At 50.9% G+C, this 17677-nt stretch overlaps 2 protein-coding genes and 1 long non-coding RNA gene across 3 annotated transcripts; 2 read left to right on the top strand and 1 right to left on the bottom strand.

Moving 5' to 3' along the window:
• Positions 1-317: 317 nt before the first annotated feature.
• On the bottom strand, positions 318-1609 carry LOC123989178. The gene is made up of 3 exons (XR_006830470.1): positions 1556-1609; positions 599-932; positions 318-473 (listed from the first exon to the last, which is right to left on the bottom strand). It is a non-coding gene; the product is annotated as an uncharacterized LOC123989178 (long non-coding RNA).
• Positions 1610-2224: 615 nt separating this feature from the next.
• LOC123989176 lies at positions 2225-3594 on the top strand. Its single transcript, XM_046289854.1, has 2 exons — positions 2225-3475; positions 3586-3594. Exons 1-2 carry the CDS (start codon positions 2225-2227, stop codon positions 3592-3594), a joined length of 1260 nt encoding a protein of 419 aa, XP_046145810.1.
• Positions 3595-4615: 1021 nt separating this feature from the next.
• Positions 4616-5350, top strand: LOC123989175. The gene has a single exon (XM_046289853.1). It carries the CDS (start codon positions 4616-4618, stop codon positions 5348-5350), a length of 735 nt encoding a protein of 244 aa, XP_046145809.1.
• The last annotated feature ends 12327 nt before the right edge of the window (positions 5351-17677 follow it).

Genomic DNA, 17677 nt, shown 5'->3' with positions numbered 1-17677 from the left:
GAGTTGTGACCTTGCACGCGCGTGCTGTGTACGTCCTTACGTGTCGTTAGAGAACAGTTTTTGCGGGGTGACTCATCATGTCGACGTCACTCGAAAACCTACTGCGCTCTCAAGAAGACCTGGCCGGACGTATAGAGCGTTTCATGAGGAATACACTGAAGATCGGGCAAGAAAAACTTACTCTAATTATGCTGCAGCAACGGAGGCAGCTGTTAGATACTTATTGGCGTGATTTTTCGTCAACTCACAAATCTATTATTTGCGCAGCAGATAAATCAGTGCCTTACTTGAAGGAAGACGTTTTCAGCACTATTGAAGGTACTTACCTTTCGCACGTCGTGGACTTGGAGGAGAGGATTGCCCTACTCGCCCCAGACCGGAATAAGCCAGGAGACGAGAATTCTTCCGGCAAAGCGTCGTCAGGCGAACCGACTTTACCCACGATCTCGCTGCCCACGTTTTCTGGGGATCTCCTACAGTGGGAAAGTTATCGGGATCAATTCAGAGCTCTAATTCACGGCTCGAAAAAGTTAAGTAAGGTGCAAAAATTACATTATCTCAAATCTAGTCTTACAGGTGACGCAGCAAAAATGCTTACCTGCACTCCGATGACGGACGGTAATTACGAGGCATCGTGGGCGTCCCTGGAGCGTCGCTACGGTAATAAAAGGATCTTAGCGGCCTCACACATGCGTCGCATCCTCACCTGTGCTCCCATAGTAAAGGCGTCCTCTCAGGAAATTAAAAGGATCCTCGACGAATTCCGCCAGTCAAGGAATGCACTCGCCTCTTTGGAGCGACCGGTGGAGTCGTGGGACGAATGGTTTTCGTTCCTCCTCACCGAAAAGCTGGATCAAACCACGAGACTCGCTTGGGAAACTTCCTTGGTTGATCCCACTACGCTTCCCCCGTTTGAGGCGTTAGTGGATTTTCTGGAAAATCGTGCTCACGCTGTTATTTCTGCTCAAGGTACGAATGCGGCGACGCCCCCCCCCCCCTCCCTCCAGTCCAAGGAAGGCTCCAAGCGGACACCCGTTGCAAATGCTCGACCAAGGGTAACATTGACCACAAACGCCAAGGAAACAGCCAAGCCTAAGGCAGCAAAAACGTGCCCGTCGTGTGCTGGCTCACACACTCTTGGCCACTGCACTAGGTTGAAAAAAATGAATCCGCAAGACCGTTTGTCGCTGGTAAAAAAGGTAGGCGTGTGTACAGCATGTCTAAATTCAGGTCATGAAGTTGCAGCCTGCAAGTCAAACTTTCGCTGCCTGGTTTGCGAGACCAATCACCACACATCGTTACACGATGCCTTTCGGGAAGATCAACCATCGTCATCCAAGGCAAATATAATTACACCGAGCACGAGTGCTGCTTATACGGTCCGATCTCAACGGGTGATGTTATTGGCAACCGCGCGGGTCCGCTTGGAGTCGACTGAGGGTCGCACTTTAGACGTCAGGGCTCTTTTAGATCCAGGCTCTGAGTCGTCATTTGTTAGCGAGAAGGTCGCGCAATCGCTCCAGCTACAGCGGAAAAGTGTGAGGGTGTTACTCACCGGTTATCAGGAGAAGAGCGTCGGGATGGCCAAACACGAAGTCTCCGTCGAGCTTATGTCCTGCGCAGACAACGACTTCCGCATCACTCTTAACGCGTTGGTGACAAGGAAAGTCACCTCTCCAACTCCGTCTCATCCAGTGGAGGACCATCCATGGATCCACATGCGGGGATTGCCGCTGGCCGATCCGGAGTTTAGATTACCACGTAGAGTCGACGTACTTCTTGGAGCCGACGTTTGTGGGTACCTTTTCTTGGAAAAATAAGGTAGGCCCTCCTGGAACTCCGTCGCTAGTCCGCACGCCGTTTGGATGGTCCCCTTTGGGGCCGGTTTCGACCTCCGACGATCCAGCTTCAGGGGTGGCTCGGGTGCAACTCATCCGAGGCCTGGATGATCTCCGAAACGACCTGCAAAGATTTTGGGAGCTTGAGGAGGTCCCTTCGAAGTCTCCGTCGAGCCCTCAAGACACTGCTTGTGAGGAGTATTTCAAGGAAACGCACTCACGTGATGAACTAGGACGTTACGTGGTGCGGCTCCCATTTCTGAAGGCTACACCCGAAGACATCGGAGTGCCGCGACGTGCCGCGACGTGCCGCTCTTCAACGGTTTCTGGCTGCCGAACGAAGATGGGAGAAGGACTCCTTTTTGCAAACGTCTTATGCGGGCTTCATGGAGGAGTATCTGAGACTGGGCCACATGGAACCAGCCTCCAAGTATGATGTCGCTAACGCCAATTACCTGCCTCACCATGCAGTCTGGAAAACCACCGGGTCAGGAAATAAAAGGATTCGAGTTGTCTTTGACGGATCTTATGTTTCAGGCAACAGACCTTCGCTGAACCAGGCTCTTGCGTCAGGACCACGTCTGCAGTCCGACCTTTGGCTGGTGCTCACTCGGTGGAGGTTCCCGAGATGCGTATTTTCTACGGACATAGTAAAGATGTTCCGTCAGATAGCCGTCCATCCTGACGATCGAGATTGGCAGCGCATACTGTGGAGAGACGAAGCTGGAAACGAAGTCCGCGACTTTCGTTTAACCACGGTCACCTACGGGACAACTTCAGCCCCTTACCTTGCTCTACGAGTTCTACAACAGCTGGCAGACGATGAGGAACAACGATTTCCTTTGGGCGCAGCCATCTTACGTCGAAATTCCTACGTGGACGACCTGTTGGCTGGAGCCGACGATCCTGCCAAGGCTGAGGAGTCTCGACAGCAGCTAATCGGCATCCTCATGGCGGGCGGGTTCCCTCTTGATAAGTGGACGCTGAACTATACGTCCCAAGGGGAACCTAGTGAAAGAGATCACAAATTCCTGCAGGCGAGCAACGATGCGGAGACGCTAGGACTGACTTGGAATGCGGTGGCAGACACGCTTACTGTTACCTCGGCCAAATCGGACCAACCGTCAACCATCCGAACTTGGACGAAACGACTCGTCCTTTCTTACACTGCTCGACTCTTCGATCCGCTTGGATGGGCCTCACCAGTACTCATACGCGCCAAAACACTACTGCAAGATCTTTGGTTGTCAGGAGCAGATTGGGACGAACCGCTTTCAGTCCGCCTGGAGGAGTCGTGGCTTCAGTTTCATCAAGATCTGGAAGAGGTAAAGACTATCTCATTACCACGTTGGGTTAGTTACAGGGATGCGATGCAAGATCACATCGAGCTGCATGGCTTTTGCGACGCCTCCGAACGAGCATACGCCGCTGCAGTCTACGTACGCTTACCAAGTACCTCCACCATGGCGAACGTGCATCTCCTCATCGCAAAAACGAAGCTCGCACCAATCAAGCTCTGCAGTATTCCGCGTTTGGAATTATGCGGAGCTCTGCTACTGGCTCGACTCATGGTGGCGGTTCGGGACGGCATACTTCCTCTACGAGCCACCTTATATGCGTGGACGGATGCATCAGTGGTACTATCCTGGGTCCAATCGCACGCTTCCAGGTGGAAGCCCTTCGTCGCACACCGCGTGGCGGAAATTCAAACGTTACTCCCAGACGTGGATTGGCGTCATCTTCGCAGCGGCGATAATCCGGCGGATTTAGCAACCAGGGGAGTTACCGTACAGGCTCTGAAGGAAGATCAGCGCTGGTGGCATGGCCCTTCGTGGTTACAGTCGCCATCCAGTGATTGGCCGTCCTCCATTCGTTCTCAGGACGATTCACTCTCGGAGCAACGATCTACCGTCCACACCATCGCAGCCGAACAGTCAGAATCTGAAAACGACTTACTATGCCGATTTTCGTCGTTGACAAAGCTAGTACGCATTACAGCTTACCTGAGACGCTTCGTGTGGAACACTCGGGGCAACGACAGCAGGCGAACGGGTTTCCTGACTTCCACGGAACTCGATGAGGCTCGAAAATGTATTCTCCGACTGAGCCAATCGGAATATTTTTCCGAAGAATTACACAATCTAAAAACAGGTAAACCGATTAAAAGTAAATCCAATGTATTAGCCTTACGGCCTGTTTTAGATGACTGCGGGATCATTCGTGTGGGTGGAAGATTGGATCATGCATCGCTCACCTACGATCAACGGCATCCAATCCTCGTTCACCGTCGGTCTAATTTGGCTGAGCTAATTGTTCGGACAGCACACGCTCAGACTCTTCATGGTGGCCTCACGTCGACACAAAGCTTCGTCCGTCAAACGTACTGGATTCCGCAGGACCGCACTCTCCTCAAACGCATCCTAAGAAATTGCGTACGCTGTGTAAGATTCCAAGGTAACACGGGTACGCAGATAATGGGCTCCTTACCTGCTTCACGAGTCCAGCCTGCCAGGGCCTTCCTTCGCAGTGGGGTCGACTATGCTGGCCCAATCACCCTCTGCATGTCAAAGGGTCGCGGCCAGAAGACGGTCAAGGGCTACATCACCGTGTTCGTCTGCCTCTGCACCAAAGCTGTCCACCTGGAGCCAGTGTCCGACCTGTCTGCGTCCGCGTTTATCGCGGCCTTCCGACGGTTCGTCGCGAGGCGAGGACGCTGTGCTCACCTCTTAAGCGACAACGCGACGAATTTTCGGGGTGCAGAGGCGCAGTTGAAATCTATGTTCAAACGAGCTTCTGAATTTTACAGGGAGGTTGCTGAGCTAATCGCCAACGAAGGAACGAATTGGGATTTTATTCCACCCTACTCACCTCACTTTGGCGGCCTGTGGGAGGCGGCGGTGAAATCCGCGAAGAGGCATCTTCTTCGGTCAGTAGAGGGCCACAGGCTGACCTTCGAAGAACTGACAACATTATTGTGCCAGGTGGAAGCGTGTTTAAATTCACGACCGTTATCACCACTCACGGACGACCCCAAAGACTTCTCCGCACTAACACCGAATCACCTCATTACGGGTCACTCACTGTCGGCGATTCCGGAATCACCGGAAAATTTAAATTTCGACGGAGGACACAAAAGGTGGGCCCTCGTACAAAAATTAATTGAACATTTTTGGCGTAGGTGGAGTAAAGAATATCTGGGCCAACTGCAACACCTTCCGAAGTGGCGGAAGGCGCTTCCTAACCTCCAACTCGGAACCCTCGTCTTGCTAAAGGAGGACTCGACACCACCAACTAAATGGCCGATGGCGCGCGTCGTGAAGGTCCACGAGGGAAAAGATGGCCTAACACGTGTGGCGAACGTCCAGACTGCTACCAGACTGACCACACGTGCAATCACACGGTTGATTCCACTCGTGTCGCCGAACGATACGGACAACGCTATGGCTAAGAAGACGTCTCATGATACGTCTGTCACGGCGGGCGGCGGCACTCTACCGGCAGCCGAGCAGTGACGCAGTAGCAACCGCCGATTCTTGGAAACGGTCACGTCGTTGCCGTTCCGACAACGAGGCGGGCGGCATGTTTGAGATTTGCTCGTTTATTAATTATATTTTCTTCTACATTATTGTTGTTTCAATTTACATTATACTAAAACTAATTATTTTATTCTATTAACTGTACATATTTGTTTGTATCTATTATTAATCGTTTATAAAATAAATCATATCCGACGGGCGAGCGAGGTTCGCGGTTCCCCGCCACTCGTCCTTCCCCTCACAGGTTCCCCCGGGTGGATCGAGTAGCTCGGCACCTGTAGGGGGGCGAGGCGAGACGGCGAAAGATATAAATATATCGATTCCGAGAATCCTCGCTCTCTCTCTTAGTCGGCATTGTGACAAAAGTAAACACGGGCTTATTACGAAACGCTTCTTCACCGGATTCCGTTGTGGATTAAAACCGTATACGATCCTTCTGTGCATCGTTTAAAGGGATTCCCCGAAAAACGGATTAAATACCGATCCGCGATCGCGTCGAAGTTTTTTTCACGCTCCAACGAGCAGCGTTTTTCGGAAGCTCGTCTCAATTCCTCGACCGTTTCGACGAAAAATTCGGAGCTTCAAAACACCCTTCCTTCGGTTATTTGTGCGGGAGTGACATACCACTATGACAACCGTGGGCGGCTCGCAATGTGTGTTGCAGTTGCCCTTTCGTAAGACAGGCTGAGAAGGTGTCAAACTTGATTGATATGCCAAATCAGGGTTGATTAGCCGTCCAGATAAAAGGCAGCATCAACAATGGCAGCAGTGCACGTTACCTTCCTTTGGTTCTCTCAAAACCTCATGTCACAGTTCTCATCTCGTGAGTCGGGTTGGGTAGATGTCAATTTAGATTTGGAAAGGCAGATCAGGGTGGACCAGTCGCCAAGATAAGGAGGCTGCATCAGCAATGCCCATAACACTCGTCTTCCTCGATAAATGCACGTCGCAGCCACGGAATAGAACCGCAAAGCACGCTTGCAGTAAAACATTAGTGAAGCGAGCTCGTACCACTGGTACACTTCCGTAACACTTACAGAACCGCACAGATTACGGGGAGACACAAAAAGAACGCGCACACACATGCACCAAAGAAGATAACCTAGCACTTAGCATCCACATAGTCGTGAGGCGCTACGAAGCACAGCAAGGGCCGCAGAAGTCGCGAAATCGTAGGAATTACTGATGTTGCAAAACCGAAGATAAATCGAAGAAGTTGTAGAAAATCAAGAAAAATCAAGGAAACAAAGAACGATGTAACCCCGCAGCGCCAGATGCCTGGTAGGCCACGGGACCATCGAACGACAGGTCCGACCAGCTCGGCAGCCAGCACAAGACTCCAACCTAACCTAACCTAACTTAACCTTTTTTTGAATCTTGCATAAGACCCCCCGCGCCACTGGGGGAGGGCAGCGGGGGAGTGTCAGATTCCTACTGACTAAAACCCCACGGCGACCTCCTCTGGCGTATGGCAGAGGCTCCGGGACCTGATTACTATAACACCGGAGCCTCCCCCGCCGTGCGCTGAAGGCGCACCTCACCGGGGATGTAACAACTCCCCCAGCCGGCACCAGGGGTCGCACCCGGTGCCGGCTCCATCGCGGGGGAACTGCATGCAATGGCGGCCGGGCTCCCCAGCCCATACCGCCTGCAGTCCCCGCGCCTCGATCTCCTCACAGGCTACGAGGAGGAGCAACACCCCGCCCGCCCGCGAGGAAGGTCGGGCGCTCTCCTTCGCTCAGCCGACTTCCGGTGCCGGCTATACCCCGGGTCCGCGTGCAATGGCGCCCAAACAGGGCGCCTGCGGCCCGCCGAGTCGTCCCCCTGTGGGCTGCGGTGAGCCGTGGCCGGCCACCCTCCAGGGGGACTCCCTCGGCTCCGCTGCACCCCCCTTCCCTGCGGGGGCCAGCGCCACTTGCAACGTGTGGGGGAAATCGCAACTCTCCGCCCGGAGTCACCCGGCCCCCCCGAGGCGGACGGATAGGGGCTCCCGATTGAGAACGGGTTCCCCACCGCCCCCGAGTCCGACCTGGGTCCGGGCTCATTTCGTCCGGGGCGGGAGGGTACACCGCGACCCCTCCCACCCCCACAAGAAACACCCCCCGTAAAATCTCCCCAGGAGGCGGGAGGGCACGCGAGCCCTCTCGCTACACTACCCCGTCCCGCATCCGTCGCGCCGGGAGGGCAAACAGCGAAAGCCGCCATCGCCCCCCGCGCCCCTTACGGCTGCCGATCCTGGCGACATCGTCGCGTCCCACGTCCGCGACCTCACCGAGCGGGATCGTACCTGTCGCCACGTGTTCAAATCGGGGAGCCATGCGGTCGAAGTGAACATCGAACCGCCAGTGGCTGTCGAGATACAGGCCGAGGTATCGATGACCCCGCCCGATCACGATCCGGCACCCGTCGACCTCGAGCCAGAGCTCGGCCGGAGGGGCTACCCCACGCCGAGGCTCGAAGAACCACATGGCCTCGGTCTTGTGAGGAACCAGCGCCAGACCTAGCCCCCGGATCGCTCTTCACACGATGGCGACCCCCACCTCGGCACGACGACAGGTCCTCAACCAGTGCCGCCCGGTGGCCAGCAGGTAGTAGTCATCTGCGAATACCGTGGCCCACACCCCGGGCGGGAGGTTCACCCGCCGCGCCGCGTTGTGCCCCACGTTCCATAAGGGCGGGCCCAGTTTTGACCCCTGGGGCACTCCGCGGTCGACCTCTCTCCAGTGCAGCGTACCGTCCCGGCCCGTGTACAGTATCCACCTGCCATCCAGGAAGGCCCTGATGATCCTCTGCAGATACGGGGGGACGTTGTGGTGAACCAGCGCCCCCCGTATCGTCCCACGGGGCAGGGTGTTGAACGCGTTTGTAACGTCCAAGGAGACGCCCAGCGCCACCCCACCCCGGGACGTGGCTGACTCGGCGAGGGTGCGCACCCGCTGGATAGCGTCGATGGTGCTGCGACCCTCGCGAAACCCGAACTGGATGTCGGCCAGATCGGGGCCAACGCTCGACAGGTGGTGGACGAGGCGGTTTGGGATGACACGCTCGAAGAGCTTTCCCACCTCGTCCAACAGCACAATGGGCCGGTGCGCAAAGGGAGAATCTGCGGGCCGTCCGTCCTTTCGGAGGAGGACCAGCCGCCCTTCCTTCCAAATCGAGGGGAACACCCCCTGCTCCAAAGCAGCGCACAGTGGTAAAAGATTCGATTCTAGGTGGACAAAATTATTGTGGAATAATTTATAAGTTCTCGAGGGTTAGTAATTACAATCTCATTGTTAATGTTACGTTGCGCGTGCGACGGCGCAACGTAAAAGGATAATAAAAAAAAGGGAAAGAAAGACTGCTGTTTCAACTAGAAGATTGAAAGGCAATTCCCTATACTTTTTACCCTATTCTGAGCGCGATGGTTGGTATCGCTGCCACCAGTCTCGAGCGGGTTAACGCTCTCGACAAAGACGAAAGACAATTATCAAGATGTTAGAGTTTAGAATTTAACTTTTTAATCTTTCGTTTGGGTTCGTTCAGCGCTTTAGGTCCCGTACGGGTCCCTCCTTGAATCTGTATGTAATGGTAGGCGTGTATAACTAAAAGAAATGTGTTTGGTGTGTTTGAAATAAATTTGAAACTGGTTAACTGGTAAAACTGATTTAATTACGAATAAGAATCAAGAATATGAAATTAACAGAATTAATAATCAAGAATTAACGGAGTTATGAAAGTCAAAAATTGAAGATGTTTAAATTTTGAAACTCATTATTGAATAATACCAGTTTATACGTATCGATTAACAAGGGTAAAGATGATTTATAAAAGTAACAAAAATATAATGCACGCTCTGAGATTACACTTGAGGATTACACTTTATAACGATCGCGGGAGACGATTGTAGCGATCCCGTCTTCCCTTGTATTAATTTGAAATTTGGCGTATTTCCGCCGTGAGGATACACCCTAGCCGGAGATATTCTCGGCACCCCCGAAAGGGTAGGACTAAGGTGTCCCTTTTGATAGAGTAAGAAATGAATTGTGAAAAACGGAATCGTAACACAATTTTAGTTGTACGTAATTATCGATACCTCAAACGATGGAACGATCTGACCGGAGAATTCTCGGAACCCCGAAGGGCTGGACAGATCGCCCGTTTTGCCAATAGATAGTCGTCGTGTTCAAAAATGGTAAATGGATCGACTTACCGAAACGCTGTTTAATACAATACAAGATAACAAATTCGCTTGTAGAGATCTCTATGTTCGCTGGATATTCTGGAACACCAAAGAACGGTAAGGATTGTGAACACTGCACTTGTCGCGGCGATAATGAATTAAACGAAACGAGTACGTCGACGAGAGACAAACGAATACGAACGGAAAAGAATATGATTATTTTATCACCCGGAATGAAGCTAATACGGAATCCTACGCGAGCAAACGATTTAAAATAAGAAAAAAAAGATAGAAATTTAGGGAGAAAGAAGGTTTAACGTGCGCGTCTGTGAGTCCTTGTTAAGAATCCGACGATTTCAACTCGCACGGCACTCTGCCTCGCTACGCGGAGGACTTTACCGCAGGGGAAAACTGTCGCAATTTCCGAACAGCTCTGTCTCTCGGACACACGGGCTCAAGATCACGTACCTCGACGATTGATCGATCAAGAGTGTCGAAATTTGCGCGAGATCGACGGGCGAAGGGCCCGTCGCGCGATCATCGTCCTTGGAGGGGACGGATTGACGAATCGTGGCACGTGCTTAGAAGTGTCGCGTGCCCGGTGATTGGCTAAGACGCGCGAGCTAGATGAAGATTCTTCATCCCCTTTCTTTGGTGTTCCTTTTTCTTTCTACTACGTCGCCATGATAGTTTCAACGGTTTTCTAGAAACTACGCAGTATTTCCTTTAAATGTATTATTGCTAATTTACAGCTATTGATTTAATTTGATTTTCCAAATATTGAACTGTTAAATGATACTATTAATTTGAGTGAAACATGAATGATCTTGAAATTGAGATATATAATTTAACAATTGAAACCGTTATCCGTTTATTTTCCCTTAGCAGGATCAGAATTATTTATCTTTCCTGATTTATAATAAGATCTTATCAGCGTAAAAGCGGACGATGCACTTACGATGATCGCAATGCCGATTATGCATTCACTTACAATCTTTCGCATAATTACTTCGGTGGAATCGGCATTTCATTAGCGATGAATTTAAACATTTCTACCAGAACGTTCCTTTGTTCAAAATTCGCCGTTGTCGCTAGGTAGTTCTTACAATTTTGAACACAATAGTGTTTATTGCTTTGAACGACCCCTGATTTTCGAACGGCGGTCGAACGTTCGCTACGTTAAGCTTTGTAAGGGTTCTCATTTATTTTAGTTTCGTCGTTTAAATTCATATTCATCCATCCATTCTTTTCACACTATCATTCGCTCAGGTAATAATGATCCTGATCGGACCGGCTGACGCTTTGTGCAAATGAGAGGGAGAGAGTTTTCTCGACAAAGAAGTTATTGCGGTTTTCCCGTTTCTACGCAGTTACCAAGGGAAATTCCCGGAATGCGAAGCACTGGATAACTGCGTAGCGCTGGTGTTGTGCTAACGGCTCTCTCTCTCTCTTACGAGCTAACGCGAGTTTTTGTGCGTTACCCGATATTAAACTGTCTTGTATATCTATGGTTGGCGACGATAGTTTCAAGGAGGGTCACGTAAGCTATTGTAAAGAAGGAAACAGAAATGACCTTTCCTCGTGTACCTCGCATGAGAAATTCTCGGAACCCAAGGGCTTGACAAGATACACGATTCCAGGGTAGAATAGAATAAAGAAGAGAAAGCAATAGAAGAAGTCAAAAATAGAAAAGAATTAAACTCAAACTCTTCCTTGTACACCCCTGCATGAGAAATCCTTGGAACCTCGAAAGGCTTGACAAGTATGTACAAGGTAGAGGAGGATTGAAAAGATTGGCGGAAAAGTGAAACACCCACCTCACGACCCTTACATGAGAAATCCTCGGAACCCCAAAGGGCTTGATAAGGGACGCAAGGCGGATAAATTCAAAATTTTCCGCCGGGGCGTAACATTAAAATATATATTTCGGTTATATTGAAAGAATGGAGGTGGAAATTATAATAAAAATATTTTTTTTTTCTTAAATTTATATATTTATTACTTATAAAAAGTAATGAACGTAAAAATAATTAAATTACTTAAATATAATGTTAAACATACTATAATTTAATGTATACTATAATTAAGAATTTAACGGAATTATAAATTAATCGCTATCAGTTAGTGATTCATTATCACTAGAATCACTGTCCCCAATATCATGTTCACTACTGTTAAATCTGTCAGAATCAGTTAATAGCGAAAAGACTTCTGTTGATAGCTTCGAATTTGCCTTAATTGTTTTTTTTCTATGATTATTTACAAAAGGGTCAGAGGAAACCAATAGCATCTGAAATATATCTATCATTGTGGACTCCCGTGAAAATTTTCTACTATTTCCTTCTCTATATTTTTTTATTTCTTTATGCCTATACTCCTGTGCCTCCTCGGAGAGCTGACCAATTGGTAGCAAAGTATTTTTAATAATGTCAGAGCCATGCACAAGCAATTTATGGACGGTTGGTGGAAGGAGATACCAAGGATATAATTGTACAAATTTTTTTAATGTGTCTGTGGCATATTTTTCGAATTTATCTGCATTTACTTCATATCCACATGAAATAGCTTGTAACAATATACAAAAACGGGTTATTAAATTTTGATCTATGCCTGTTATGGCACTTGATTGCACTGGATTTTCAAAAAATCGACGACCCGTATTCCCGTCATTTGAAGTACCATAACCAGGCTTCACAATATCAATTAGCAGACCCATTTCATTCCAAAATCTCTTCTGTATTTTGTCCTTTCGTTTTGCTACTTTTTCTTTGTTCTCTGATTTTATTGTTTTTTGTTTGATTTCTAAACGATATGAAATTTTTAACAAGCACTCAAAGCATCGAATTCTCGTGTGCAGAGGGGATAGTCCGAACCTGTAAGTTGTTGGATCAATCACGACCGAGGATGTAGCTGAGTTAATCGATTTATTCACATCACGTGGTCCACATCCGCATATAAAACATTTTTGGGTAGACATATTCATCAAACTGTTACAAATTTTACCATCAACCATAGCAAAAACGAGAATTGGTTTTATTTCGATTGGTTTCGCTGCTATCATTAATTTTGTGGAAGTTAATGTTTTTATTGCATCTTCTATTTTTTTTGATTCAGCTTTTATTAGTCAGATTTTTCAGATTGTAATAGTAATTTTATTGGCCTGCAAAATCTAATGCTCGATGGTGTCGTGTTTTGCACATAATATTAGTTTATTACCATCTTCTTTATAATACATTTGTAATGGTACCAATGAGACAACAAACATCGAGCTGTCTTCTTGTTTTTCATTGGATTCTTTGAACCGTTGTTTATACTTACTCATGCCAGAGGTACCATAACATCCCCATTTGAATATAATTTCAATATCACTCAGTTTGTCTTTTGCGTGGTGTAATACTGGTTCTTGTACCTTACAAATTCGTTTAATGGTATGGTCAATGATAGATTGTAACGGTACCTCAGCAGAAATTTCCGTAACTTTAATTTCGTCCGGATAGCATTCCTTTTTTGCTTCGAGAACAAAAGGATACGAACGAAACGCATTAAAACCATGCATTTTTAAACGTTGTTGTACCGCCTCATATGCCCGTTTTGTCATTTTCCCATCTAAAAATGCAGCTAGTGCTTCTTCCTTATTAAGTTTTTCTGGTTTAGCCTGTGAAGTTTGAAAATTCTTTTTCATTCGTTTTACCCTTCGCCCTTCAGGAGATCTACATGCTGCTGTTTTCACTAGAAAAGCAGCATCACGCTTTCCTTCCGATGTTAAACTTACTTGTGCAGCATACACAATTTCGTCATTACTATATGTTTCTAATAATGATTGTATTCGGCGTTTTTTGATTTTTTCACTTCCTTCATGAAATATTTTTCTAGGGCGACCAGGACCTTTAGATGTTGAAGGCTGCTGTTCTGTCTCACTTTTTTGTAATTCAGGAAAGTATGTGAAACCTTCCAACCACAACGAATTCTTTTTTATAAATTTTTCTTTCACGCGGTGGCTCTCCGTCCATTTTTGGGACATAATATAAGCTAATTTTCTAATACGGTCCATTATAACGGTTTCCATATTCTCTCGAACATCATTAATATTAAAATAATTTAAAACATGATAGACAAGTTGTGAAATTTTCGCCTCTTTCTTCGATTCGTTCAGCCATACATCGAACAAGTGTTTCCGCGAAATTGCGTATGCACCTGAAATTGATAATTTCTCAGTAAGGTGCAGATTGTAGCAGCTAATTTTTCTTGGGCATTGTTAAGTAATTCATATAGAAACAATATAAAACAGTTTTACAGCTTGAGCATGCTTGAGTCGGGATATAACCTTATATTACTTTTCACTGAGTAAAAAAAAAGGTTGCAATTGCGGTTCATTTAATTTACATCTTTCTATAAGTTTTAAGGTGAAAAAAGGAAATGTGCATTAATTTTACATTTACTTATCTTCCATTTTGCTACGTGTAATAAAAAAATTCACTTTATATAACTATTTCAATTAATAACACGTTTGTGTTGTTGCGTGTTTATTACCATGGAGAAATTTGCCTACAGCATACACTGCAGTTTCAGACATTTGGATGGTAATAATGGGTGAAACAAAGGAAAGACTGCGATATTATTATTGAAATTATTTATTTCAGTATATATGTTAATACATCATTTCATTCAAATCCATTTTGAATTAATTCAGAAATATCATTTTTGTCCACCTAGAATTAGAAATTTTACCACTGTGCGGCGCTGAAGAGGCGGCATAGCCTCGGACCTAGGACGCTGGACGCGATAACCCAGGCGCGGCGGGGGATGCCGTCCAAGCCCGGGGCGGTGTTTTTGGCCCCGAGCCTTCTGACGGCATCGTCCAGCTCCTCCTCGGTGACCCTCAGGTCGGCGTGCGCGGAGCTTGCCCATGACCATCCGGTAAGGGCGCCCCCACGGGTCCTCGTCCAGAGAGCCCTGGAGCTCCTCCCACGCCTGGGATTTCGCGTCCCTGTTGACCTGCCTCAGGGCTACCACGAAGACCTGGTATATGCCACTCAGCAGATCCTCCCTCGCCGGGTCGCGGACTCGAGCCCTTCGGGCGCGCTGCCACTGGCGCCGGGCGTGCTGACACTCGGATCGGAGATCCGCAATGTCGCCCGACCACCAGTACACTGCCCTGCGGGGGGCAGGCGCGGGGCCAGGGGCATGGCGGCGTCGCATATTGCGGTCATCACCTCCCGGAACCACTTGGCCTCCCCCTCAACGTCCGCGACCGGCCCGGCAAGGGCTGCGGCCATCAGCATGTACTTGTCCAGCCTCTTCAGCATCCAGCCACGCAGTGGCGGGCCACGCGCCGGCCTGGGCGCGGCGGGCAAGGAGTAGCTGAAGGTGATGTATAGATGATCACTCAGCGTCTCCCTCGCCGCCACCCTCCAATTTTGCACCACGCGCCCGGCCACAGGGGACGCCCAGCCCAGATCCACAATGGATTCCCCCTGAAACCTTTTTTTTTACGTGGGGGAAATCTTCAAAAGACGCCCCCAGCCCTCCTGGGGAGGAGCCGAAGGTAGTGCCGGATTTTTACCGGCCAAAACCTCCACGGTGGCCTACGCTGTGTGTTGGGAAGGGCCCTGGGATCTCTGACGAACAACACCGGGGCCCAAACACCCATGGCGCGTTGACGCCGCCTTGCTCGGGGGAGGGTCTAGCTTTGGCCCTCCCCCTACGTGCCCTACTCCGCCGCCATCGGGGACCACACCTGATGACGGCACTCCTCGGTTCGCGTGCAGTAGGGACCGAGGCCCCAGCCCCGGCCTCCTGCGGCCCTGCGGCTCCGCATACGTTTCGCGGGGCCGCGCGATCGGTGTTGGGGGAGGGGCGTTCGCCCCTCCCCGTTGCTTATCTGCCGGGGGGTGACAGGTGTCCCCCCACAGATCTCCTCTTCAGGAGGAGAGGGTGCTCCCCCCATCCTCTTCTCCCCGTTGGGGGCGTTTGGGCCTGGTATGTAACATCTTCACGGCCCACCGTCACGGATGACCGTCTCGCAGTAATCGGTCACCGCCCTCCACAGATTCTCGCCGGCGTGCATCTCTTTGACAAGTGCCGCCGGCGAGAGATCACCACCAACTTCGCACCGGAGGGCGTGACGGGCCCGCGCAAACGCTGGGCAGTGCTCCAGGGTATGTTGCGCGGTGTCCCGCCCCGCCCCGCATTGATGACATGCCGCCGTCCCCTCCGCCCGGATCCAGTGCAGGAACTCACCGAAACAACCGTGTCCGGTGAGCACCTGTGTGATCCTAAACGTGCGACTTCTGTGGCCGCGGTCCCTCCATTTCTTAAGCACTAGAAGGACCGCCCCGGCTACACACTGGGCGGTGGCGCCGCTCTCGACGAGCTCGCGTCGCCACCGACCCAGGGCTTTATGCCGGGCCTGGCGCCTAATCCTAGCAACAGCTTCGGTCATCTCTTCTAGCGGGATCCAGTCCAGACGAAGGGCACGTAGACGCCAGAAGACTTTGGCGTCACCTCCGCCTGGAAGTTGAAGGGGACAACCCCTACTAGGGTCATCGCCGCCTCATAGCGGACCGTGCGGTAACCTCTGATTACCCTGATGGCTATCTTCCTCTCTGCCCGGCGCAGCAGTTGCTGGCTGCGCCGGGAATCCATCAGGGCGTTCGCCCATATGGGCGCACCATAGAAGGCCGTGCTCCGCACGATCCCCACGTAGGGACGGCGAACCTTCTCGTTGGGCCCCCCGATATTGGGCAGTAGACGGGCAAGCGCGTTGCTTGCCCTGTCTATTCTAGGGGCCAGACGACCGAAGTGCTCCTCGAAGCGCCAGCGGCTGTCCAGGTGGAGGCCCAGGTACCTGTGGCCCTTCCGCACCTGGACGTCGACTCCACTCACATGGACCACCAACTGGGGCGATGGCGCAACCCCACGCCGAGGCGAGTAAAACCACATCGCCTCGGTTTTGTGGGGAGCTAGCTGAAGCCCCAGCCGCCTGATCCCCGCGGCAACGGCAGCGACGCCAATCTCGGCGAGGCGGCTAGTCCTTTTCCACCCACGACCGACGGCCAACGCGTGCGTATCATCTGCGAAGCCCGTGAGGCTCACACCTGTCGGGAGCTCGACCCGCACGACCGGGTCGTACCCCAGGTCCCAAAGTGTGGGACCTTTCGCAGAACCCTGGGGTACGCCACAGTCCACGTCCCTCTCGTGCATCTGGCCATTCCGGCCCCTGCTGCGCACCTGCCTGAAGCCATATTGCGACTCGGTCAAGTCGGAACCCTCCTAGGACAGGTGCTGGACGAGGCGGGATACCAGAATCCTCTCAAACAACTTCCCCACCTCGTCCAACAGCACGATGGGCGGGTAGGCCGAGGGACTGTCGGCGGGTCGCCCATCCTTCCAGATGAGGACTAGCCGCCCCGTCTTCCACTGTTCTGGGAAGACTCCATCCTTAATGCAGGCGCTGAAGAGGCGTCTCAATCTCGGACCGAGGACGCGTAGAGCCTTCACCCAGGCACCATCGGGGCCCGGAGCAGTGTTTCGGGCCCCTATCCGTTTAAGCGCGCCGGCCAGCTGCTCCTCCGTGAGCCCCACTTCGTCGGACCAATCCACCTACTCGTGGTCCGGCGGGGGGCGGCTGTGTTCCCTCTCTCGTTGGAACAAAGTGTCGACTACCCGTCCCAAAAACTGCCCATCAAGCTTGCCCATCACAATTTTGTATGGGCGCCCCCATGGGTCCTTCTGGGGAGAGCGTAGGAGCTCGTTCCATGCCCGGGATTTAGACTCCCTGATGGCTGCCTGTAGGGCAGTCTCCAAAACTGGGTACTGCCCGTACAGATCCTCCTCCCTCGCTGGGTCGCGGAATGTCCTTCTTCTGCGGGCCCTTTGCCACTGGCGACGGGATGCGAGACAATCTCGTCTCAGATCACCAATTTCGCCCGTCCACCAATAGGCGGCCCGCCTGGGGAGGTTCTTGGCCCGGGGCATGCAGGCGTCGCACTCCGCCTTCATGGCTCCCCGGAACCATTCTACCTCCTCCCCAATGTCCGCGACAGGCCCGGCTGGTTTTGGCAGCGAGGCCAGGGCGAGGGCTGCAGCCATCAGCACGTCCTTGTCCATCCTCTTCAGCGCCCTTCGTAGCGGCGGTGGTC

The sequence above is a fragment of the Osmia bicornis genome, unplaced genomic scaffold (assembly GCF_907164935.1).
Source record: "Osmia bicornis bicornis unplaced genomic scaffold, iOsmBic2.1, whole genome shotgun sequence".
Taxonomy (NCBI): Eukaryota; Metazoa; Arthropoda; class Insecta; order Hymenoptera; family Megachilidae; genus Osmia; species Osmia bicornis.
The sequence above is the reverse complement of the archived record's forward strand: the minus strand, read 5'-3'. Positions and strand labels throughout refer to the sequence as shown.